The 25,198-nt window shown below is 44.4% G+C and overlaps 1 protein-coding gene across 5 annotated transcripts in view; it reads right to left on the bottom strand.

The window, feature by feature from the left end:
• Positions 1-462: 462 nt before the first annotated feature.
• Positions 463-25,198, bottom strand: part of LOC101950764 (ATP-binding cassette sub-family B member 5) — a 65,334-nt gene continuing 40,598 nt past the window's right edge. For all 5 annotated transcript variants that reach the window (XM_065583326.1, XM_065583331.1, XM_065583330.1 and 2 more), the window contains 9 exons: positions 21,643-21,726; positions 18,885-19,088; positions 18,134-18,234; positions 16,854-16,994; positions 8,535-8,691; positions 7,008-7,205; positions 5,286-5,492; positions 4,671-4,817; positions 463-1,094 (listed from right to left, as the gene is read on the bottom strand). In XM_065583326.1, coding sequence (XP_065439398.1) covers positions 897-1,094; positions 4,671-4,817; positions 5,286-5,492; positions 7,008-7,205; positions 8,535-8,691; positions 16,854-16,994; positions 18,134-18,234; positions 18,885-19,088; positions 21,643-21,726 — 1,437 coding nt within the window. In that variant the 3' untranslated portion in view covers positions 463-896. The remainder of the gene's footprint in view (positions 1,095-4,670; positions 4,818-5,285; positions 5,493-7,007; positions 7,206-8,534; positions 8,692-16,853; positions 16,995-18,133; positions 18,235-18,884; positions 19,089-21,642; positions 21,727-25,198) is intronic.

Raw genomic sequence — 25,198 nt, 5'->3', positions numbered from 1 at the left:
CATTTGTTGTCTCTTGTCTTATATATACACACTTATATTGTAAGCTCTTGAGGGCAGATATGGTTTTTAGTTCTGTGTACGTACAGCACCTAGCACAGTGGGGTCCTGATCCATGATTAGAGCTCCCAAGTGCTATGGCAATAAAAATAATAATACAATACAATATTTCTAATGCAGAAAAGAAGCAGAAGGAAAACTTAAATTCCCATAAACTCAATGGTAGATCTGGAAATAATACAGCCTATTAAAATCCCTAGCAGGGATTCTGTAACAGTTTAAATTTGGGATTTATGGGTTAGTGGATTAGTAACTAATTTAAACTCAAGATGCACTATGTAATGAAGCCTGAATATGGATCCAAACTTTTAACGAATTTTAGTTTGTTTGGTCAGGCCCATCGCTAGTTTCAACAGTAGTAAACATGTAATGATTTTATAAAAAAAAACAAGAAGAACTCTAACATTGATTTCAAATGATATATAATTAAGATTTTTATATCTACATCTCTATATATCTGCTAAAGCAAAGAGTTCCTGTCCAGTTGCATATTTTATGGAGCAGGTAGAGGGAATAGAGTAACCCCACCTGAGGGAAATACTGAAACATGCTCTGCAGATAACATGAGAAAGAGAGGTTTTCCCATGACCCCACTGACTCAGTATTAAACCCCAGCCTATGGTTAAAACCTCTCCAACATGGATTTCCCAAAAAGGGCATCCTTCTACTCCAAAGGCAAGAATGCTGAGCAAGTTAAACTACTCCAGGTCCTGCGGAGCATCTGTGTGTTCAAAGAAGAGTTGCTGGTAAGCGCATAAGGTCAGATCACATCCTCTGGATGCTAACTACTTTTTCCTGACAGCTCATTTCTAAAGAAGGCCTCAGGGGCTATCCTTGTTTTAGAGCTGTGTTTGTGCATTTACTAAATTAAAATAGGCTTCACGCTTTGCCATTAGTTGCTGATGAGTTCCTTGTTCTATTATTTTTCCATTGTTAATAACAACAATGACATCTGCGTTCTGTACTGTGGACAGCCTGTGAGCAATCACAATACAGGTCCTTCCTTTCCGTGCCTGGTCAAGGGCCTGTTGCACCACCTAGGGAAAAATACAGAAGACATTATGGACTTGGTTTTAACACCTTCTCAGAACTGTTGCCCCTACACTGGCAAAATTTGGATCTGTAATTGACCAACAGCACACTCCCACCAGTGGAAGATGTAGTGTACACAGGTCACAGGCATTTTTAATCAATTTTTAGCCAAGTCTGATCTGAATAGGATGAAAGAGTGGTAAGAAGGCTGCAGTGTCTTTGTGTTACACTTCAACAATTATGGCCACAGTAGGGAATTCCAGCTTTGAATTTGCCTACTGTGCACACAGCCCTAAAGGCTGGTCTACACGAGGAAAGACAAGCCTGGACATTTCAGTAATCTAAAATATATATTTCTCTTGGGAAGAGGTTAAGTATATACACAGTCTTCCATGCATGGCACAAAAGTTTAGGCCATACTTGCACATACAAAGCCACGTTTAAAACATAGACTTGGTGTAAAACCTATATCAGCATAGCTATGTCAGTTAAGGGTGTGAAAAAAAAAAAACACCCGCTACAGCCATAGCTCTGCTGACAAAACTTCAAGTGTAGACACAGCTAGGCAGCCAGAAGAGGGCTTCTGTCAGCATGGCTAACTTTGGGAGGGGGTGTTCCTTCACCAGCAGAAAAACTCCTTCTGTCAGTGTACACTGTGCCTAGATGAGGGGACTATGCTGGCAGAAGCTTTATCGTGTGGAGATAGTCATAGTCATCAAGCAGTTTTGTAGTGCAACGGTAGTATAACGTATTTTTGTCTTGCTTTTGAGGGCAGAAAAAAACAAAACATATTAGGGACCACACTTTAACCTTGTTAAATGCGCAGGATAAAACATAGCTCCCTAACCTAAGAATACATATATTTCTCCTCCACCTTGCCACCGTCCAGACAAGTAAGCACAGATTCTCAATGGTGTTCTAACATGGTTAAATCTGTGGTATAGACAGGGCCTTGGCAAAACTCATGTGGCTCTTGCTCCAAAATCAGATAGGGAGAGTGGTGTCTGTCCAAAATTGGAAGAAGATTTTAACAATTTTCTTTCCTATTTGGCCATTAAGGCACTTAGGGCCATACATTGTCACCACTGATTTCAATGAGGCTACTTGTGGAGTAAGGTGCTACTCAGTGAGAGTCAGGTTACGAACATCTGGCCTTTTCGTAGTGACCTGCTGTGGCTGTGCCAAGGTCTAGGGAGAATCCACGTTCTGGAGAATCTCACATTAATCTTTTGGATTTCCAGTGTTTTTATCTCACACCACTGGAATCATAGAATCATAGAATATTAGGGTTGGAAGAGACCTCAGGAGGCCACCTAGTCCAATCCCCTGCTCAAAGCAGGACTAACACCAACTAAATCATCCCAGCCAAGGCTTTGTCAAGCCGGGCCTTAAAAACCTGTACGGATGGAGATTCCACTACCTCCCTAGGTAACCCATTCCAGTGCTTCACTACCCTCCTAGTGAAATAGTGTTTCCTAATATCCAACCCAGACCTCCCCCGCTGCAACTTGAGACCATTGCTTCTTGTTCTGTCATCTGCCACCACTGAGAACAGCCGAGCTTCATCCCCTTTGGAACTCCCCCCTTCAGGTAGTTGAAGGCTGCTATCAAATCCTCCCTCACTCTTCTCTTCTCCAGACTAAATAACCCCAGTTCCCTCAGCCTCTCCTTGTAAGTCATGTGCCCCAGCCCCCTAATCATTTTTGTTGCCGTCCGCTGGACTCTCTCCAATTTGTCCACATCCTTTCTGTAGTGGGGGGACTAAAACTGGATGCAATACTCCAAGTGTGGCCTCATTAGTGTCAAATAGAGGGGAATAATCACTTCCCTTGATCTGCTGGCAATGCTCCTACTAATACAGTCCAATATGCCGTTGCCTTCTTGGCAACAAGGGCACACTGCTGACTCACATCCAGCTTATCGTCCACTGTAATCCCCAGGGCCTTTTCTGCAGAACTGCTGCTTAGCCAGTTGGTCCCCAGCCTGTAGCAGTGCATGGGATTCTTCCATCCTAAGTGCACTTGTCCTTGTTGAACCACATCAGATTTCTTTTGGCCCAATCCTCCAATTTGTCTAGATCACTCTGGACCCTATCCCTACCCTTTAGCGTATCTATCTCTCCCTCCATCTTAGAGTCATCTATGGACTTGCTGAGGGTGCAATTAATCCCATCATCCAGATCATTAATAAAGATATTGAACAAAACCGGCCCCACGACCGACCCCTGGGGCACTTCACTTGATACCGGCTGCCAACTAGACATCGAGCCGTTGACCACTACCTGTTGAGCCTGACAATCTAGCCACCTTTCTATCCACCTCATAGTCCATTCATCCAATCCATACTTTTTTAACTTGCTGACAAGAATACTGTGGGAGACCGTATCAAAAGCTTTGCTAAAGTCAAGATATATCATGTCCATATCCATTTCCCCATATCCTCAAAGCCAGTTGTCTCATCAATCACTACTTTTAAGTTCATTTTGAGAACTATTGTACCCATCTCAGTTCAAATAAGTGAAATAATGCAAGTTCAACTGGTTACCGATTCAGAATGTACAGTCTTATTTGTACAGTTATTCTTCTATAACACTTATTAAATATATGTGATATCAGCAGGCAGCAGGCATGTCCAGCTAAATTACAGAAGAGCATGACGTGCTACTGTGACCTTAAACAGTGCAATGCTGTATTAAGTGGTAGTGAGCAGGCTTCAGCAAGGTCTACAGTAGTCTTAAAACATTCCTGAGCAAGTAATCTCATTAGTTGATAAAATAATCTTAGGCACTGCACTGCCTGTACAAACACAGCTGCAGTTCTCTTCCTTCAAGGAAGATACTAGAGAGGGGTGTCGGGGGGAGTTGGGGGAAGAGTGGAGATGAATGTGAAATGATCTGAATTAGCAAGCTGGAGAGCACTGCATGACTGCAGCAGCCAGGTTAGAAGTTAGCCAAAGGTGGGAGCACAAAATAGCAATAAAGCAGAGTCTGATAGTGGGGAAAAAAATGTAGAGTAGCTAAACTCAAGTGTTCAAAAACCAGAAGACAAATGAACCTGTTTGTGAGAGGGTGCAGATGGATGGCAGGAGAGAGATCACTTGATCATTACCTGTTAGGTTCACTCCCTCTAGGGCACCTGGCATTGGCCACTGTCGGTAGACAGGATACTGGGCTAGATGGACCTTTGGTCTGACCCAGTACGGCCATTTTTATGTTCTTATGTTCTAACCCCCCACCACATTAGGAGATTATTTCCAAACTAAAACGCACACAGAACTTGCTTCTAGTGCTTGCATCCCCTTCACGTGCAGTTCAGCACCACAGCAACTAACACTGTGTTATGAAAAGAAAAGGAAAATACCCCAGAGGGGATGATGGATGCTGTGATCCCTACTTAGCCATCAGAAAGCTGGCCGAGTCTGATACTGCATGACCCACCCCACTCCAAGCTTCAAACTAAACGCTACATGAAAATAAGTGGGATGTTTGTCCTTTCCTTAGTACTATTGTTGGTTTCCATACTATTGCCTCCAGTCCATGGATACACATTCTTGTACACTATTATTAAACATAGGCAAGTTACCTTTTCACTCTCATTATCAAGAGCAGAAGTGGCCTCATCTAACAACAAAATTTTTGGTTGCCGAAGAAGAGCCCTTGCAATAGCTATTCGTTGTTTCTGGCCACCCGAGAGCTGTGTTCCTTTATCTCCAACCCGCGTGTTGTATTTCTGTTATAAACACATACAGTTGATGAAGCAAGAGGTTAATTGTTTACATTACATTGCAACTGTAGGTGGAATTAAAAATAAATCTACAGGTTTCCTTTCACCCACCGCCCCTCCTCTAAATTTTGTGTAAGAAAGAGTAGAAAATCTATTCTGGAGTATTACTGGATTTCCCATTGTGGCTCAGACCATGGTGTGAGGTTGGGAGCAATGCAGAGACATACCCTCCCTTGCTACTGATCTTGTGCACTTACTGTGCCTCAGCTATTGACCTACTGGTGATGGGGACAATCCCATGGAAAAGTGCATCTCACTTAAAAAAACAAAGTAGTATTTCAACATTAAATCAAACATTCCTATTTCAATAATGTTGAAAACTACATAAGGATAATAGTGCTGTAATATCAAAATCATCAGACCTTCCAGTACCTTGATATTTGATATATTCTAAGACTTGAGTCACTTGATTACCTCAGGAAGTTCTTCTATAAAAGAATGAATATTTGCTGCTTTTGCTACTTCTTGTATCTCATCCAATGGTACATTCCGACTGTTATCCCCATAGGCAATATTCTCAGCTATGCTGCAGTCAAAAAGCACTGGCTCTTGGGAGACTATTCCTATTTGAGAGCGTAGCCACTGGATATTCAAATGTTTTGCATTGATGCCATCAAACAGCTGCCAACAACAACAAATGTCAAAATTTGGTATCTGATATTTCAATCAGACTTTATTCACAAACATTAAAATTCTGATAGTTCTTGCAATGATAATTCTCAAGGAACTATCAAGAGTTATTAGCAATGAATATCGAACCCCTCTGGAAACCCCTCCAGACAGAGCAACAGGTGAGAAGACTTCACAGCACCAGCAACCTCCTAATGTCAGCTGACTCGTTCAGTATTGAGCTCCTATATCTTGATTTTAATAAGTGTGTTGATTATATCATTAGTTTTTACAGCGTTGGTTCTGATGAGAGCTGAGCAAAACCTGAAATTTTCATCTCGTGGGAAATTCCAATATTTTGACATTTGTTTTCATCCCCAAATCAGAATGAAAAGCCAAATTATCATTTTTTTTCATAAATGAAAAGTTCTGAAAATTTTTTATTTGAAACTGTTACAATGTTTTGTTTTGACTTAGTTTGACATTAACCTGCATCGTCCTAATGTGCAGCAGTGCTAATGGGAGTTGTAGCTTTGTGCCTCATGTCCCCTTTGGGCCAGCTCCCTGGCTATATTGTATCTCTCATGATGCACCACGTGGCTGGGTTAGAGGGGAGACCGTGGGAGTTTGCTTAAGTCCATTGGGAACAGGTTAAAGTTAAACCACAATAAGCCAATCTTAAAATGAAATAAGAGTCAATGCAGGGGGTTGCATCAGCTTAAATATATTGATTAAAAAACTAATTTATGTTAAACTGCTGCAGATTTCTGGTGTAGACAAGTTTTAAGGATAAACATAGCACAAATTGACTGCAAAGATTGATTACTCCAACAAAATGCAAGTGGACGTGGGTTGTATAATGAATTTGAGAGCCATGTGTTTTCCACCTGTGTATTTCCAAAAGGCTGGAGTCACAAAGTTTGGGGATCTTGCAGGTGTATCAGGCCTGGATCAGCTGATTTGTACAGCCCATCTCTTAAGTGGAGTAGCACTACAAGAAACATTGTTTTCTGATGCCAGTTCATTAGCAACTCAAAGAGGACTCTTCTTGGTCAATAGTCAGTCATTCTCCATGAGATTAAATTTACAGTTTCCAAAAGTAACATTTTCTTTAGGTCAGTGATAAGACCGTTTTTCCAATGACTAAAAACTGTGAGATGTTTTTTTTTTTAAATTTACAGTTGATGTTTGTGGTCCTAGTTCTGGAAAAGAGATGTTATGTGGGATACTGACAGTGAAAAAGCCCAGCGGAAGAAGCAATAAACCAAAATTTCTAATCTGCTTACTCATTCCAGCTATAATCGGTACAATATGGCAGAATTTGACCTAATGACCACAAAACCTGCATGACATGCTGTGCTCAGTAGTCATTGAATCAATACAAGATCAGGCTTCCCAGCTGGCCTCAGTTCACTGCAGCTTGGTCACTGGGGTTTTTAAAATAGCAGTAAAGCTTAAGTAGGAACATGTGGTTAGAAAAACGACAATAAAATCACCAGTGCAGATATTATCAAAATTTAATCTTACCACTTGCCCTGTGAGAGGGTCATAGAACCTTTGTAAAAGCTGAACTGAAGTGCTTTTCCCACATCCACTGCTGCCAACAAATGCCACGGTCTGTCCTCTTTCAATCTGAAGCGACAAGCCTTGCAGGATGGGAACATCTGGGCGAGATGAATAAGTGAAAGACACTTCACGGAACTCTAAACCTCCTCTGAATGTAGCCTGTGAGAAGAGATGGGCAATGCTTTCATGTCACACGTGTTCTAAAACTTAAACAGAAGACTTCTTTAAACATTTGCCTTAAAAACACATAAGTCAAGTTAAATATTTATTAGACATATTCCAGAAATGTCCTGGTTGTACTCAGATGCCCTGTTCTATTATTTTCACCAAAAGATTTCTAAACTGTCCTGACAATGCTGGTGTGGGTGTGATGGTGACTAACTGTTCCGAATAACACTTATTAACTGTTCTTCAAATTTTATTCTACTATAATCAATCTTTAATTTTAGGTCTTGGACACCATGCTTACATTTCCAGGAAAAGAAGTTTCTCAGTCTTAGCATGGAAGACAATGGTAGCAGCTGATTCTGTCTCCGTATATGGTAATGTGCTATGTTCTTTCAGGACTTAGCTGGTTTTAAATTGCTTAACACAACACAGACATATGCCCACCCCCAAAGGGTTCTGTAAGACTTGTGATTTAAAACATATGGCTCATTCAGGGTCCGATTCTGTCACTGTCTGCAGAGGGTGTTCCCACTGAAGTTGTACCAAAGCATAGTGATACCCATCCATCTTCAAACACAAAAATTATTTAATCTAATGTCACCTGCTCTATGGGCACCACCAGAACCAAAGAATGAGGAAGGGGCTCAGTGTCTGATGAACAACCCACCTTGACTAGGTCATCCTTGTTCTGATTATTGTCTTTTTAGATTGTGATCTTTGTGTGTGTCAAGGATTTAATCTTTAGTATCACAGTAGCAACCAGATGCCACCATTAGGATCGGGGGCCTGTTATACTGGACATTGTACAAACATAAGATAAAAGCCAGTCCCTGTCCCAAAAAATTTACAGCATAAGGCCCTGCTACTGCAACTTGCTCGGCACAGGCGGCCCACTCCCCATTGTGGGTGGATGCAGCGTAAGAGTCTCCCTGTGTAGAACATGTTGCAGGATCAGAGCCTAAATACGGGACAGGACAGGTGGGTGTAGACCACAACAGAGGATGATGAAGAAGAAAACAAGGGTGACAGTATTAGGAGAACAAGATTTCATATATTTGCTACAGTGTACAACTTAGCAGGGATATAATCAGTCACTAACATGCCACTTATTATTAGGTGTTAGTACATTTTGAGCACAGCTGTAATATAAACAATAGCACTGAGATGAATGGATAAAAGGCTTGTCACTCCACGATAGCCCAAAATACCCACCCTTCCAGCCTCTCTTTTTCTTTATTCTAAACAGAAGTTTCAATGAGGTGAGATAATTGCTAGCAACAAGGACATGTGGAGTACATTTAGAACTGAAGTTGCACTCACTGGTTTTTCTCCTTCTTGGCTGTAGCTATCAATGGCTGGTGTCCTTTCAAACAGAGCAAACAAGTGTGCGGCCCCTGATTTGGCTTTGGCATATTCAGGTGCAAAGGTTAACGTCTCGCCAAGTGCCATAGCACCATATGTAATTGCAGAAAAAACTCTATAGGAAGGAAAACACAGTAACGGCTGGTTAGATGCCAGCTTCATTCTGCGAGGCAAAAGCAACAGAAGCGCTAGTGTCTCAAAGGTCATGACATGTAGCAGACATTTAAATAGTAAAGGAAATCAGTGCAAGACACCTCTTTCCCCTCTAACAACCAGCATAAGCAAACAACCACTGCAGGTTGTATTTTCAAGTACAAGAATGACATTGGGCTTTGCCTTGTGACCCAGGAGCCCATCATATCCCCTGCACCTCTGCATAAAACAGCAGCTGCAGTAGCTCTGTAGGGATTCAGGATGGACAGGGATAATCCATGGGGGTCCTTTAGTTCCCCCCAGATCTCTCACTAGGGAGCAACAATGTCAGTGGCACCACCGGGACTCAAGGCAGGAAGAGCAAGAGGGAAGGACCTTGCTAGGGCTCAGGAACTCTTCACCTCAAGTGCTTCTCACACTGCTGGAGAGCAGCAGTGGCAAAACCAGAACTCTAGAGGCTTACGAGTTCTCTAACTGATTGTCCTTTTGTCATGCATGCATGTAATGCATGACAGGAGAGACTAAGACCCAGGTCTTTGAGGGAAGAGAAATTGAAATAGGAGGTTCTGCAAGCCCGGATAGCTACAGGGGATCAGGCTCTTTAGGAGCTGGGAATTCTGGTAAAAACTGGGAGTTGATAGATTCTTAATGGAAAAATCAATTAATTAATAAAATTGTACAGGAATGGCTGCACTTTCTCTATGACATTGTATCATAACTGCTTAAATTTGTAAAAAAATACAGCAAAACATTGTGAGACTAACACAGCTAGGATTTGCTCTATGAGGGAGAAGTGAGTACTGGATCCTGGAGGGTGCAGGGAAAATTATGTATAAAGGGATAGTTTGGTTTGTAATTTAGTGGAATTAAATAATAATATGTATGGGATTATAGAGCAGGATTGGGTCAATATTAAAATTTAGACTATGTCCAATGGCTGGATGGGAATCTTTTCCCCTTTTTCTCAGCTAGAGATGGGATAGAGATACTTGTATGGGCCAGACCCAAGAATCTGGCCCATATTATTAAATTATCAGGTTGAGAGCACAACTAAACTGAATACTCCTGTGATTTTATTGTTGCAAATTTCTTGCCTGCCTTCCTTATTCCTCTGCCTCCACTGTTTACAGCTCTCACTTGTGTCCTCGGATAGTTAGATTGTTAAATTAATCAGGACAGGAATCACGTGCCGTTTACCTGTGAAGTATCTAGTACAATTTTAGGTGCTATCAAATAAATAACTGCATAACATTTCAGAAATACATTAACCTTTTACATTCCCTTCTAAAATAAATACATAATAAATAAAAATTAAAGCCCCGTATCAGCAAAAATAATGTTTAATGTATCCACATGAACAGCACTGATGCTTAAACTGATTTTGTCACAGGCATTTGCAAGAAGACACTATAATCTGTATACAGCATATAGTAGACATGTGCTTCAAGAATTTTTGCATATATTATATACGATCAGGTTTAAGCACTGATTTTAAGGCCAGTTATCCATACCTCATGTTTTACGTTATAAAGAGCAGAGGTTATAATCATTTAATAATAAATCTACTCTGAGTGAAAGACTAAAGAGACTAAAAATCATGTTTTAAGCAGATACATGAAGAGCTTGATCTTTTGATCTTGTAAATTGGGTTCTAGATCACAATCTTCATTTTATAATATTAATTATCAGCTAGAAGCTAAGTATCTAAGATGAACATATGCCTTCTAAAAGTCAGGCCCTATTAATGTATCTCACGTTGGGCACCAAAAACATTTTTGAAAATGTCGGGCCTAAAGCACTCTGGAAACATAAGGCCCATCAATAGTTAGTTTCAACGACAACAAAAATGGGGCATTTTAAAACATGTGGACCATTCATCTTGTATTTCTCTTGTGTTCACTCAAACCTGAGCCATTATCTTCCACAAACAGAATCTTAATTTAATAGCAAAGATTACGTGTAATCCTAACAAGGCCTTTATTGTTCCTGACCTATAATTTCAAAGACCTTGTTCAGCCATCATTTCCGTGACGTGGGGCTCTTATTTTCTTATAAATTAAAGAAGAGAACTGCACAATACATCTTATATAAAGCAGGCAAACACAGTATTCCTTCATGAGGATTATCACACTCAGTTTAGGTCAGATTACAGTTAGGCAAGAGGGTGCGCATACAATACAAAGAAAGACAATGGGGAACAGGGCAGTCTCCCAATATTTGCATGGTTTCTGACTGGGTACCAATACTTTCTCTCTTTCTAAAGAGCTTATCTGCACAGTCTGGCTCCTGTCAGCATACATGTGCTCCACACAATCTTTCATGTACGTGCTACTTCAAGTGTCAAGTTGGTAAATAATAGTATGGAAGAGGACCTGCTGGATGAGCCACGTACAGTCCCTGAGGGACTAGCTTCTGTGGCTGGACAACAATTCCGTTTCACAGCAACTTTTTGAGGTTTCCAATTCTTTCGTTCTGCATTAGAATAAAAATAAAACCTTTTCCTGAAAGGAGGGGTATGTCACTCTATAGCTGGGGGTCTAGGTCACTGCCGTGTGAGACCCACATTTAAGTTCCTGCTCTGCCTGATTCGGAGCAGAGCTCTTCATTCCAGATCACTTTAAAATCAGACAGAGTGGAGACTTGCAGCTTGATCTCTCACAGCTTAGGTGAATGGCCTAACCAACTCGCTATTCTTTCTCCACCCTTCTCTCTGAGCCCCATAAGCCTTCCAGATGAAAGTTTTGTAGCGATAAACGCCTTTTGACAAAACACATATTGCAGTGAAAATATTCCACTGACTTCAAGTAGAGGGCAATGCTATAAAAAACGAATCGTCCCTGAATGTTTTGTAAAATAAAAATAAAAATCAGTGAAATAATTCTTCTATAAAAATAACAAAACTATAAGCTCCTCTTCTAGAGGAATTGCTAGATTTGCTTCATCATCAACCATCCTGTTGGAAGCTGGCAATGAAATGTGTCTACACAAAATGATGAAATCAGGAGTGCATCATGCCCGCTGTGCTCCCATGGGAGTCAGGTAAGGCAGTTTTAAAAGTGCAGCCTGGCTTTGTAGGTGCCCTGTCATACCAAGTCTATCAAAGCGATGTTCTGAATCAGCATATTGCTTTGATTTCACCACCTCTCCAGCAAACACCACCCTATTTTTGGGATATGCTAGCTGTCAACCCTTCTTGACCAGGAGCAGGGCTGGCTCCAGGGTTTTGGTCACCCCAAGCAGCCAAAAAAAAAAGCCGCGATCACGATCTGTGGCAGCAATTCGGCGGGAGGTCCTTCGCTCCGAGCAGGAGTGAGGGACCGTTCGCCGAATTGCCGCCGAACAGCTGGACGTGCCGCCCCTCTCCGAAGTGGCCGTCCCAAGTACCTGCTTGGTAAGCTGGTGCCTGGAGCCGGCCCTGACCATGAGGAATAGGTGCTGTGTAGTGTTGGCACACTTCACTGGGCAAATTTTAGCTGCCAAAAAACCTACACTTCCCAGCTTCCTGAGGTAATCTGATCCAATATTGTGAAAGCCCTTGCTGACAGAATATCACCCATTAGCATACTTTATTGTTGGCTTGTTCCTGCTGTTATGACTCTGGTTTCTCATTGTCTACTGCAAAACACAGCAGGCATTGCCAGGAAAATAGCCACTTTTCTAAAGCACAGTGGGTGTCAGAACGACGATCATTTTCAGCATAAAACCAACCTGCCCCTCTCCTGCAACTGTGGCAGGATGTACCATCCAGAGAGCCTTCAGTTTTCTATATGCTATTATGCCTACTGAAACCCAATAGGACAACACATGGCTAGTGCTTGGAACAGGCAGTTAATAAAAGGGGCTGTATTTTGCTTTAACTTCAATTAATGCCATATATTTTTGAAATATGAGCTCCATGACATGCCAGCTGACATGTCCATGTCCATGCTCATGCTCATCTACTCCACTGTCCTGTCTCCAACAGTGGCCAGAAGCAAAGGCTTAAGAGGAAGGTGAAAAACCAACTCATAAAGGATAATGTTCTCTAAAGTGAACCTGCTCTCTGAAGTTAAGTCCCTCTGGAGTTCCTCACATTCTTTTCCAGTGTGTGTCATCTGCTCACTCCTTCACCACATTACTTATTAACACCAGTCCTAGTATTAAACCTCATGGCACCCCACTGGTAAAATTCTTTGCAGGTTAAAAACTGATCATTTATTCTTACTCTTAGTATTCTGTCTCTGAACCAGTTTCTAATCCAGGACACAACTTTACCTCTGGCCTTCAGGCTACTTCATTTTTTTAACCGCCTCTTGTGAAGGGCATTGTCAAAAGATTATTGAAAGCCTTTACAGAATATTCCCCCTCTTGGACCCTTCAGCATTTCTCAACTGTGTAAAGGTCTCACAGGGATAAAAGACATCTCTACCGTTAATGGGATTTTAAAACGTCATGATGCTTCTTCCTTATCACAATTCTCCTTTTCATCATAATCAGGGCCGGCTCTAGGCACCAGCAAACCAAGCACGTGCTTGGGGCGGCACATTTTCGGGGCGGCATTCCAGCCATCTTTTTTTGTTTGTTTTTTTGGCAAAAGCCTAGAGCCGGCCCTGGCAGCAGCAGCACGTCGTGCACTGGGGGGTGCTCTGGGGCCGCTGCGGTTTGCACCGCGGGGTAGCAGCGCTGCACCTTGTGGCTGGGCCGGGCAGGCTCCGAGCGGGGGACACTTGGGCGGGGGGCCACCCCGCGGGGCACACGGAGCTGCCTGTAGGTGCTGCAGGGCAGCCGCCCCCAGTGCCACAGCTGAGGCTGAGCGAAGCGGCCCGAGCCGCCCAGGGACTGCGGCATGGCGGCCATAAGCAGCAGTGGGGCCATAGAGGCAGGGCGCTGCCATGTGGGGCCCACGTCCCACTCTCTGGGGCTCTGTTCCCTCTGGGGCTACCCTGCCCCAGCTTCTCAGCCCCCTGCCAGGGCGGTCCCCCGGCTCTGCCCTCCCGGGTCCCGGCCGGTCCTGGAGGCGGGAGCCCTGGCTGGAGGGACCCGGGGCTGAGGCACGGCCCGGGAGCCCCGCTGCTTTCCCCGACCCTGCCAGCGCCGGACCAGCTGGAGGCAAGGGGGGAGCGGGCGGAGTCAGCACTGGTGAGGGGAGCCCAGGGCTGGGGCAGCAGGGAGTGCGGGTGTGGGGGGGGGGGGGGGGGAGGAAGAGAGAGCCCAGGGCTGGGGCGGCAGGGGGTGCGGGTGAGGGAGGGCACTGGTGGTGGTGGGGCGCTGAGAGCCCAGGGCGGGGGGTGTGGAGGGGCAGCCAAATTTTTTTTGCTTGGGGCTGCAAAAAACCTAGAGCCAGCCCTGATCATAATCAGGTGTTTCTCTGTCAGCACAACATTGTGGCAAACAGTTTCTCTTTTCTCTGACAAATTTGAGGACAAGATTTTCACAGATTTCTCTATCACTTGCTGAGCCTCCTGGTGATGGGACTGATTTGAAATGCAACTCTCAATACTATCATGGTAGACAGCTATCTTCTGGAAATACTGGGTCAGTGTCACTAATGACTCCTGCAGTTACTGTGAAGATATGATTACTTTTAATTATCTGAGCAATCCACTTACTAATGTGTTATTGGAGTGTTTATTAAGATTTGTTGATGTACCAACAGATTACAGAACACCTTTGCAGCCTAAAAATGTGACCTGGCTTCATTTAAGCAAAATAAATCATAATATTTGTAAAGGAAAGTTTTTAAATTAGATTCAAGGGGGAGATACATTTGGATATATAATAAAATGTTGGGGCAAAACCCAAGCAGATTCAAATGGGATCATAAAATGTCTAGAATTCTGCTTTGAGGTGAGTGATACCAATTCGGATAATTCCATTACTAAAGAAAATATCAGCAATTGCCACACAGATGCTGTGGTTTATATGGTGGTTTATACTTATAAGTATTGGAGACACTGTAGTTTCCCAGCATCCACATCAGGCCTTGTGTCTGCCAAGAAATTTTAAATTTATATTTAAAAAGTTCACATTGCGGGGAGGGGGAGAAGAGGATGATAGATACAGATACTCCATTGTGTGTCTGAAAGCCCCTATGCTTTTGGCAAATTTATAATGAGGCCTTCAGTTAGGGAACATTTGGACGTCTTTGGTCTAGGGTTATGAGTGCGTGCCCTATGCCTCATCACCATTTTGGGGTGGTGGGTGTGAGGAAGGTGACAAAAGAAGCAAGCTTTCTCTCTCTCAGTTCTTCTTGCAAGTTATGCGAATAACCAGGCTAGCTAGCACCGGCATGTGCCTTAACCAGGCGGCATCATTTTCAGATGTAAAAAAAAGCAGCACAAGAGATGTTGGGCCAGATTCTGATTTCAACACACTACCAACTGCAACAGCGGTATTCCTGATTTACACCAGTGTCAGCAAGAAGAGACCCAACCCCTATGTTCATTAATTTTAATGGTTCAGTAGTAGATCTTTGGCTCACTAGTGAGAGGAACCCTCTCTTTCCAGGTACCTGTGTGCTGTACTCTGGCCATCAACAGAACTCCCTTCTCTGTCTCTTGAGTGGCCATATTCCTCTACCACCACATCTCTGTCATGAACAGCCATGCTCAATACTTAACCATCTTCATTAATGTAATTTCTCTGTCTGTCTCTCCCCCTCCTGGGTGGCTGTTTTAAATTCTTGATCATCTGCCACGCAGCTCTGTCTGACCTCTGTTGCCAATAACTCCCCAAACATTATTAGCATATATGATTAGGCACAGAAAGAATAAATAAGACGTGCTGCCAGACTGTGACACCAGATCTAGGCAGGCTCCAAAGATGTGTCATCAACTTAAAGACTTTGCTCCAAAAATGGAATATGCCTAAGACTTGTTTCCCAGTAAAAACTATCCCCACATTTTCCTGCCCCATACCACAAAATGTGACAGGGTAACCGGAGAGAAGGAAGATCTGTTCTGCAGAAGTGAATGTCTAATGCAGGGATAAATACTGCCATAAACTGAGAAGCTGTTTTCAAGTGGTTTGAATTATAAAATCATTTCTTTTTAACCCCCCCCCCCATTTTAATCTTAAGATCCAAAACCTCACATCCAGGTGCAATTAAGCACATGATTTGGTTGCTGTATCAGGGCTCCAATGCGCAGCCTGAATACTGTGCATTGGCATAGGTGCTGGAACTAAGGTGCTGGGGGTGCAGCCGCACCCCCTGGCTTGAAGCAGTTTCCATTATATACAGGTTTACCGTTTGTTTCAATGGCTCTCAGCACCCTCACGTACAAATTGTTCCAGCGCCCCTATGCATTTGGTACATATGATTGTAGGAATTTCCTTCAGCCTTGATGCTGAAGTTTGATGGGGTCTCTGTGGCCTTTAAAGGCTCCCTCTGTTGAGAGCAGGAGGCAAGCTCCATGGCTGCTCTGCCCCCAGGTACCCTGGTGCATAGGGAGGTGCTGTGAAGTGAGCTCTGTGCTTGTCAGAGCGCAGCCCCCAAACACTACCCCTCTTACCCCTTGTTATGCAGCTGAACTCTCCTGGTCCTCTGTACCTGTAGCGGGATTTGCCCCAATGGGCTTGTTTACATTCCATAACTTCAGAATTTGGATATTCTTTGGGTCAATGACAGAACCTTAATTTAATAGCACATTTTTCCTTCCCCAAGCAAAACTCTATATATTCGAATCATCAGAAACAGGCAGCAAAGAATACTGCAGTAAATTATAACTTCCTAGGGCCTCCATCCTGCAGAGGTCCATATGGACGGATCCCTGACCAGAGCGTCATTGACTTCTATGGCGCTCTCTGCAGGCAGACCCAGTGCCCAAGTTTGTTTATGCAAAGAAACGTTAGTGCAAAAATTGAAACCAATTTTACATGCTGAATTTACTGAAATTAACAAAACTTGTCACAAAACCTCTCTAATCCTTGGAGCAGACATTGGTACTAAAGTGCTCCACTAGGAGCTGTTGTTGTATTTCAATAACAAATACAGAAAATAAACTCGCCTCCTTCTAGTCTGATAATAATTTATCTCCGTAACAGTGTTGTGAAATGAAGAGGGTGGGTGTTGGGGGATTTCCTCGGGGCTCTAAGGGGAGGTGTAAAATGGCACACTTTGAATATTTGTTCATTTATGAGACTCACGTGAAAACACCCTCCGGGGTCATTCTTCCAACTGTAATTAAGTATGCCCCAAATCGAAAGCTTGCCGCATAGGTGAAATACATAAAAGCCTGGCTGAATGCATAACAGGAACCGTAGATCTGAGCTTTCTTCTGAGCATTCCTGCAACATACAGTATTTACAAAAAAAACCCATGAACCAACTGTAAAAATATGAGGGATATTCTACTTGTTCAGAGAGAAACTGGGCTTATGTATGCAGTAGCTAGTACAGCTTCACTCCCAGGTATGCTACAGAGGCCACACATAGTAGACACTCTAGAGTTGAAAGCATGCATAGATGTCAAAAATGCCCAAGCTTTGTCTACACTAAAACCACCACACTGCTTCCAGTGCTGGAAATGCAAGAATGAGGGAGAATTATGGGTCCAGTTATGGGTAAATTAAACTGTAAAAAAACAAAACAAAAACTATACAGCATACAGCTGTAGACAAAGGTCTGATCCTGGACAAACTTACACAACTTTGCTTCCATGAATAAAATCATGCAGCATCAAACTAGGGAGGCAAGGGTTTTCTGGGACAGGAGAGAAGAGAGGCCTCCAAGGGTGGTCTAGGCCTGTGTTGACTGATAGGATATCTATCCCCTCCACTACCTCTATGCAATGTCTACAGAATGGAAATTTACCAATACATTCCTACCAGTTCTAACAGCAGTTCAGTTTTGCCAATGCTAACCAGGATTCAGACCAACAGATCAGCAGGACCTGTGCTTAATCCACTACCGCTTGGGTCTTGAGAGAATTCCCTGTAGAACCACATACCAGTCTGAGCCCGAAATCAGATTTATAAGTGTTTGCAGGATTGGATTCTAGAACTGCAAATTTATACTGTATATTTAACTATCCCAGTCTTCCCACTCAAGCATTTTTTCAGTGAGTTTAAGAGAAATTATGCAGATACACAAAAATATTGTAATTTGTTTAGAATACATCACTAACAACATTTGATGCCTTAGGGACTATCTAGATTACACTTGAGGTGCAAGCTCTTTCATTCTTTCCTCAAGCTAATATCCTCCTTAACAAAACAGCCATATGATGTATTAATATGGCTGTTTGTTTGCCTTTGTTTTTTTCTCTGCAGACTATTAACTTAATGTAATATTTTAAATGGATAAATAAAATAGAAAAAGAATGAAAAGGGACAATTGCAATGGAGGAAAGGGCATTGCACATGGTCTCAACATGACTGATAACCACTGCGATTGCCTGGCTTAATATGACATGAATCATTTCTGACCTGTATGGCTTCTGCAGGTTTTCTTCATACATTTGTTCAAAAGTGCTCTCTCTAGTTAATGAAGCAACTGTTCTAATGTTCTCCACAGCTTCAGTTGCTACCTTTAATTAAACAGGAAAACCAAAAGACAAAATGAGATGGAAAAAAATCACCACTGGTCCTTCTCAATGTAGTCTGGGACTGGTAAACATTTTTTTACAGAGCAATGTAATTACTTGTACTTATGGTGGTAATATATTGAGCAGCAAAATAAATACCCGGTTTGTTTGTGCAAAGGCTCAATCACAGAAATAAATGTAGGTGCTTTTATTTCAATGTTCCTAACTCCAGATATACACCTAAATGTGCAAAGTCAGGCTGAGATTCGCTGGTCTGGCTGAGGAGGTGCTTCCGCTGAGTCCTTGAAAGGTAAGTAAGAGTGAATTCTTGTTCATTTGTATATGTGAACATTGGTTTATTCTTTTTTAGAAAAAATAAGAATAGAGTGCTGGTAGAGTATTAGCATACAAACCAACTATATAAACTAGAACAGTAACTATTATTATTATGCATTTGTATTGCAATAGTACCTGGGAGCCCTCATCATGCACTGAGACCCTGTTGTGCTAGGCACTGTACAAATGAAAAAAACAGGTGGTGTATTGAAAACGAACCCTCAAGGGGTCACATCACAGATCAGATTAGAATTAGGAGATTCTATTCTTCATTTGTTCCATTTGATTAGCTGTGTTATGAAGAAGCTGTATTTTACCTTTCCTGCTCGTTGTAGTTCCTTTTTATCTCGGTTGGCAAATCCGGTCAATGCACTGGTCTCCAGCATCCCAGTCACAGCAAGCACCGGCGCCATCACTAGGATCAGCAGAGTCATCTCCCACCCATATATAAAAGAAATGATGACAGACAATCCCATGCTGGAGATGTTTTGTGCTATTACACCAAGCCTTGAACCTGTTGCCTGTAATCGGGTAATATGTGAAAACTGTCATTTGCTAATGGGTCTTAAATACAATCCTTCTCTCTACCTGATAACAAGCAGATTAAAAAAAACAAAAACAACCCCCACCCCCTGCACACGCCTTTCAGAGAGAGATCTTTCACTCTGGCCTCATCTCCCTTAGCAGAAATGGGCTATGCCATCCAGTACCGGTGATTGTTTTTAAAATACAGTCTCATCTGTTGTTTGAAATCTCCATTCCCACACTGTGAGAGCCCCACCAAAAAAGCTGCGGATCTCACAGCTATTAGTGACCAACAAAGAAGCCATAGGGAGTGATTCAGACAGTAACTTACAGTGGACACAGGATGTTAATTCTGCTTAAAGGAATCTTGACATTCCCTGAGTTTTCCTGCATAGTGCTTATTTTTTAAAACAAGTTATTGAAAAATAGCAGGCTTGGCCTTTTATTGACTGTTTGAAATTTAAAACTGAAACCCAGAATCTCTACTAACATTTATATAGTGCTTTCAGCTGAAGTGCTTTTCATTCAGTCACTCTCCCTTCACCCATATCTTGTTCCTTCTAGAGCAGGGGTCTCAAACTCAAATGACCACGAGGGCCACATGAGGACTAGTACATTGGCCCTAGGGCCGCATTTACTGACACCGCCCCCCCACCTCCACTCCACCCCTTCCATGAGGCCCCGCCCCTGCCCCACCTCTTCCCACCCCTTCCCTGCCCCCATTCCACCCCCTTCCCTGAAATCCCCACCCCAACTCTGCCCCCCTCCCTGCCCCCAGGGCGTGCAGGAGTGGTGTGGGGTGTGTGTGGTGGGGGCTCAGGGCAGGGAGTTGGAGTGTGGGGTGCAGGAGGGGCGAGGGGTACGGCAGGGGGTCAGGGTGCAGGGTGCGGCAGGGGGCTCAGGGCAGGGGGTTGGGGTGCAGGAGGGGTGCGGGATGCAGCAGGGTGTTCAGGGCAGAGGGTCAGGATGCAGGATGTAGCAGGGGGCTCAGGGCAGGGGGTTGGGGTGCGGGGTGCAGCAGGGGGCTCAGGGCAGGGGGTTCGACTGCAGGAGGGGTTCGGGGGGCGGGCTCTGTCCTGACGTGCACTGGGGGCAGGGCAGGCAGGCAGGGAGCCCGTCCTGCCCCTGGTGCGCGTCGGGCCGGAGCCGCTCTAGGTCAATGCTGGGGGCCACGAGGAGCTCGCGGGCCACAGAAAATAACCCCGCAGGCTGCGTGTTTGATCAGGGCCGGCTTTAGGCACCAGCAAACCAAGCACGTGCTTGGGGCGGCACATTTTCGGAGTGGCATTCTGGCCATCTTTTTTTTGTGTGTGCAAAAGCCTAGAGCCGGCCCTGGTAGCAGCAGCGCCTCGTGCACGGGGGGGCGCCCTGGGGCCGCTGCAGTTCGCGCGGCGGGGGAGCAGTACTGCACCTTGTGGCTAGGCCGGGCAGGCTCCAAGCGGGGGACACCTGCAGGGCACACGGAGTTGCCTGCAGATGCCGCAGGGCAGCCGCCCCCAGTGCCGCAGCCGGGGCTGAGCGAAGCGGCCCGAGCCGCCCAGGGACTGCGGCAGGGCGGCCAAAAGCAGCAATGGGGCCATAGAGGCAGGGCGCTGCCATGTGGGGCCCATATCCCACTCTCTGGGGCTCTGCTCCCTCTGGGGCTACCCTGCCCCAGCATCTCAGCCCCCTGCCGGGGCGGTCCCCGGCTCTGCCCTCCCAGGTCCCGGCCGGTCCTGGAGGCGGAAGCCCTGGCTGGAGGGACCCTGGGCTGAGGCGGGGCCTGGGAGCCCCACTGCTTACCCCGACCCTGCCAGCGCCGGACCAGCTGGAGGCGAGGGGGGAGCGGGCGGAGTCAGCACTGGTGGGGGGAAGCCCAGGGCTGGGGCAGCAGGGGGTGCAGGTGGGGGAGGGCACTGGTGGTGGTGGGGGGGAAGTGAGATCCCAGGGCGGGGGGGGGTAGGGGAGGGGCAGCCAAATTTTTTTTGCTTGGGGCGGCAAAAAACCTAGAGCTGGCCCTGTGTTTGAAACCCCATTCTAGAGACAGGCTAATCTGAAACGCCAGATCTGAACTCTGCTGAACTCCAAGTTTGCCCTGTATCATTACAAAGGGCCGAACAACAACCCTATATCCAAACACTCATGAACTTTAAGAAAGTTCATATCCAAATCCAAACTTGTAGTTCAGACCCTTCTCTATGTACTGCACAATACTTGCTTCACTTACCCCTCCTCCCTCGCTCACAACTCCCTAGCGTTCCCTTTGTCCCTTCATTCTAAATCTAATTCTCTCCATCCCCTCTCCTCCACCTTTATCAGTAATCCTAACATTCTTAGCCTCCTTGCTTTCTCTCTTCCCAGTCTTGTCCATCTCTCCCTAAATCTGCCTTCTTCCTTCCACTAGTATGATCCAGTGCTCATGGTCACCGACCTCCTAACAGCTGAATAGTGTGCTTGTCCCTAGCTTTACAGATAGTGTCGTGTTGTAAGTAACCTGGCAGAATGATCCATATTTAATGTTAGTGTTATATAGATACAAAAAGCTCTCTCATACACACATACGGTACATACTGTTTGAATTTGTGCTGCCTCTGTGGCTAATCTTGTTGTCAGAGCTCCAGTGTTGTTTTTCTTATCATCAAACCAAGAGATTTCCTATGGAACAAAACAGAAAAATGAGGTTACTCAGTGAGAACAAGGTCATTTCTCCCCTTCTTGCTTTATTATTAACAAAATCTTCAGTGTCTGAGTATGTCTGTTTGCACATGAAAAACAAAACAAAAAACCAACAAACATCTATTTGTTCAAAAACGTCCTCTCTATTTAATGTGGATAGTTACACATGCAAATCACGTTAACCAATTTGTGCATGCAATTACTTGATTTATGCATGCAAATATCCATTTGCAGCCAGATAATAACTTATTGTAGACTGATGTAGCTCCTTTTATTTCAAGTCAAGCAATGCCGATTTACACCTGTTAAGGATATGGTCTATGATTTTTTGTGCATTCAAAATGTATATTCTTGCACATATCAGACATAGTTATAAAGACCCTTCAAAATGGTGGTCCTGTGTATTCTTAGCCAGGCAATAGCTGGACTCTGAAGATAGCCTAGATCAGGGGTCAGCAACCTTTCAGAAGTGTGTGCCGATTCTTTATTTATTCACTCTAATTTAAGGTTTCGTGTGCCAGGAATACATTTTAACGTTTTTAGAAGCTCTTTTTCTATAAGTCTATAATATATAACTAAACTATTGTTGTATGTAAAGTAAATAAGGTTTTTAAAATGTTTAAGAAACTTCATTTAAAATTAAATTAAAATGCAAAGCTCCCCGGCCCGGTGGCCAGGATCCAGGCAGTGTGAGTGCCACTGAAAATCAGCTCGTGTGCTGCCTTCGGCATGCGTGCCAGCGATTGCCTACCCCTGGCCTAGATTTTGTATTTTCTTGAAGTCCTATGCTCTAAGCCTCCTCTCTTCTTGCAGACTCTGGGGCCTTCCCTATAAATCTTCTTATGCCCAGCATCCTGCAGTCTGAAAGTAAAGAAGGTCAGCAATTAGCCTTTACAGAATGGATGTCATGCTAGTTTAGGGGCCTTGGGTGGCCCTATATATCAGATTGACTTTTAGTTACTAATCAACTGAAGATCAGTTATGGGCTACAAAAGGAAACCAGCTGACCTGTCAGCATTGGTATAGTCTCTGATTTCAAGGCTGGGGTTGAGATAAGTTAATTGCTGAACTTGATTTGTATATATACAGAGTGCAGTAAGGGGGGGCAGGGATAGCTCAGTGGTTTAAGCACTGGCTTACTAAACCTATGGTTGTGAGTTCAATCCTAGAGAGGGCCACTTAGGGATCTGGGGCAAAATCAGCACTTGGTCCTGCCTAGTGAAGGTAGGGGGCTGGACTCAATGACCTTTCAGGGTTCCTTCCAGCTCTATGAGAACTTATTATTATAAGTAGACATAAAAGAGTTAGTTATTCAAATATTTTTTTAACCTAAACTTTACTATAGCTGCATGGACACTATTTTGATGCAGATGGTAGATTTAGCTGGGGTACTTTCATTCTGTCACCATGGCCCCTTCCACACTTGTACTGGGATACTGTTTGCTAAAATGGATTTAAAAGGCTTCAGGTTAGGCTAAAATGGTTTTAATATGAGTTTAGATTAAGTGTTCTTAAAACCAAAAATTAAAAGCATTGCAGAAAACATGTTTCAGCGCTCGTAAGCCAAGAATTTCCACTTGCTGGCCATTAGAAAATATGGGCCTCATCCTGAAGCCCATTGAGTCTTCCCACTGACTTCAGTGGGCTGAGAATCGGGCCTTTGCATGGAAGGTTTAGGCCCTGTCTACATTGGCAAGTTTCTGTGGAGTAAAGCAGCTTTCTGCGATGTAACTCCTGAGGTGTACACACTGCCAAGCCACTTAGTGCGCAGAAACTGCGCAGTTGCAGCACTGTAAAAAACCCACCCCGACGAGAGGTGTACAGCTTTCTGCACTGGGGCTACAGCACTGAGGTGCCAATGTAGACACTGTGGTCGATTACAGCACTGCGATTGGCCTGTGGGAGGTGTCCCACAATGCCTGTTCTCACCTCTCTGGTCATCAGTTTGAACTCTACTGCCCTGCCCTCAGGTGACCAACCACCATCCCCACCCTGTAAATTACTTTGGAATTTTGAAAGTCCCCTTCCTGTTTGCTCAGTGATGCGTGCAGCGCATCTTTCCAGGTGGCCACACCTGCTCCACACATCAGACAATCCCCTGCTTGGAGTAATGCCGAGCTGCTGGACCTCATCAGCATTTGGGGAGAGGAGGCTGTCCAGTCCCAGCTGCGCTCCAGCCATATGAATTATGATATATATATGGACAGATTTCACAATGCATGACAGAAAGGGGCCATGACCGGGACACATTGCAGTGCAGGGTCAAAGTGAAGGAACTGCGGAACGCCTACCCCAAGGCGTAGGGGAGGCAAACCACCGCTCCGGTGCTGCACCCAGGAGCTGCCGGTTCTACAAAGAGCTGGACGTGCTACTCGGTGGCGACCCCACCTCCACTGCGAAGTTTTTGGGGGAAGGAGGGTTGCAGAAAGCAGGCTTGTCTCCCACTGCATGCCCAGTCTTAGCGGCGGAATAGGCTGTTGATTGACTCCCTCACTTCACGGGAATCTCCCTCAGAGATCTCCAGGAAATTCTTGTGGAGATACTGGGCAATCTGCTGCCGCAGGTTATTTGGCAGAGTTGCTTTGTTTTTTGCCCCATTAACGGGGAGTGCTTTGTTCCCGGTGGGCCTTGAGTGGGCCTGACTGTTATAAAAAGGCAGTCAACTGCGAACCAGCTGAGCGGCGAACAGTGGAGAGGCTAACAGAGGGAGTTTGACTGCAGAGTGCCCGGAGAGTGACCGGAGAGTGGACTAGATGATACATCTGAGGTAAGGGAGCAGAAGGAGACTCCACCAATTGGAAGGCATGAGATGCACTGTTCTAGGGATGGAGGTTCCATGAGGTGGTGGGTGGTGGTGGTCGCGAGGGTGCTAAAGGAGTTGGCGGATGTGATTGCAGAGCCATTGGCCATTATCTTTGAAAACTCATGGGACAAAAAAAGCTCAAGGGTTTAACTCTCGGATCTGTGTCTGCACTCCTCTGTTCTTTCCTCTCATGTTGGCACCATTATCGTAGCCCTGACCTCTCATGTCAGTATCGCAATTCCCATATCTTCCAGCTTTTTAAGAAGCATATTTGTCATACCAGCTCCTGTAGTATCATCAATGTCAATAAATTCTAGAAAATGCTCTCTGACAGTCACCATTGCAAGGACACTTTCACTAGGTTCTGTTGTTGTTACAAAACGCACCATTAAAGTCATATATGTTCTGTATGGCTGATGTCAGGTGTGCAGTCCAGAATAACAGAGTAATATCTTGCTGACTTCAGATCTGCCACAATCTTCTGTTTGACTTTTGTTGCCAGGGCGTTTTCTTCTTTCACTCATGACTGCTGTTCTGTGCCAGCTATAATGGCTCTGAACACTCAATTGAAGGGGACAAATAAGTAGGCTGGTAGCAGGCCCTGAATGAGGGAAGATATCAGCGTCTTAAGGGCCTAACTGGCTCCTA

Source organism: Chrysemys picta, chromosome 2 (genome assembly GCF_011386835.1).
Source record: "Chrysemys picta bellii isolate R12L10 chromosome 2, ASM1138683v2, whole genome shotgun sequence".
Taxonomy (NCBI): domain Eukaryota; kingdom Metazoa; phylum Chordata; order Testudines; family Emydidae; genus Chrysemys; species Chrysemys picta.
This window is presented reverse-complemented; position numbering and strand designations above follow the sequence as displayed.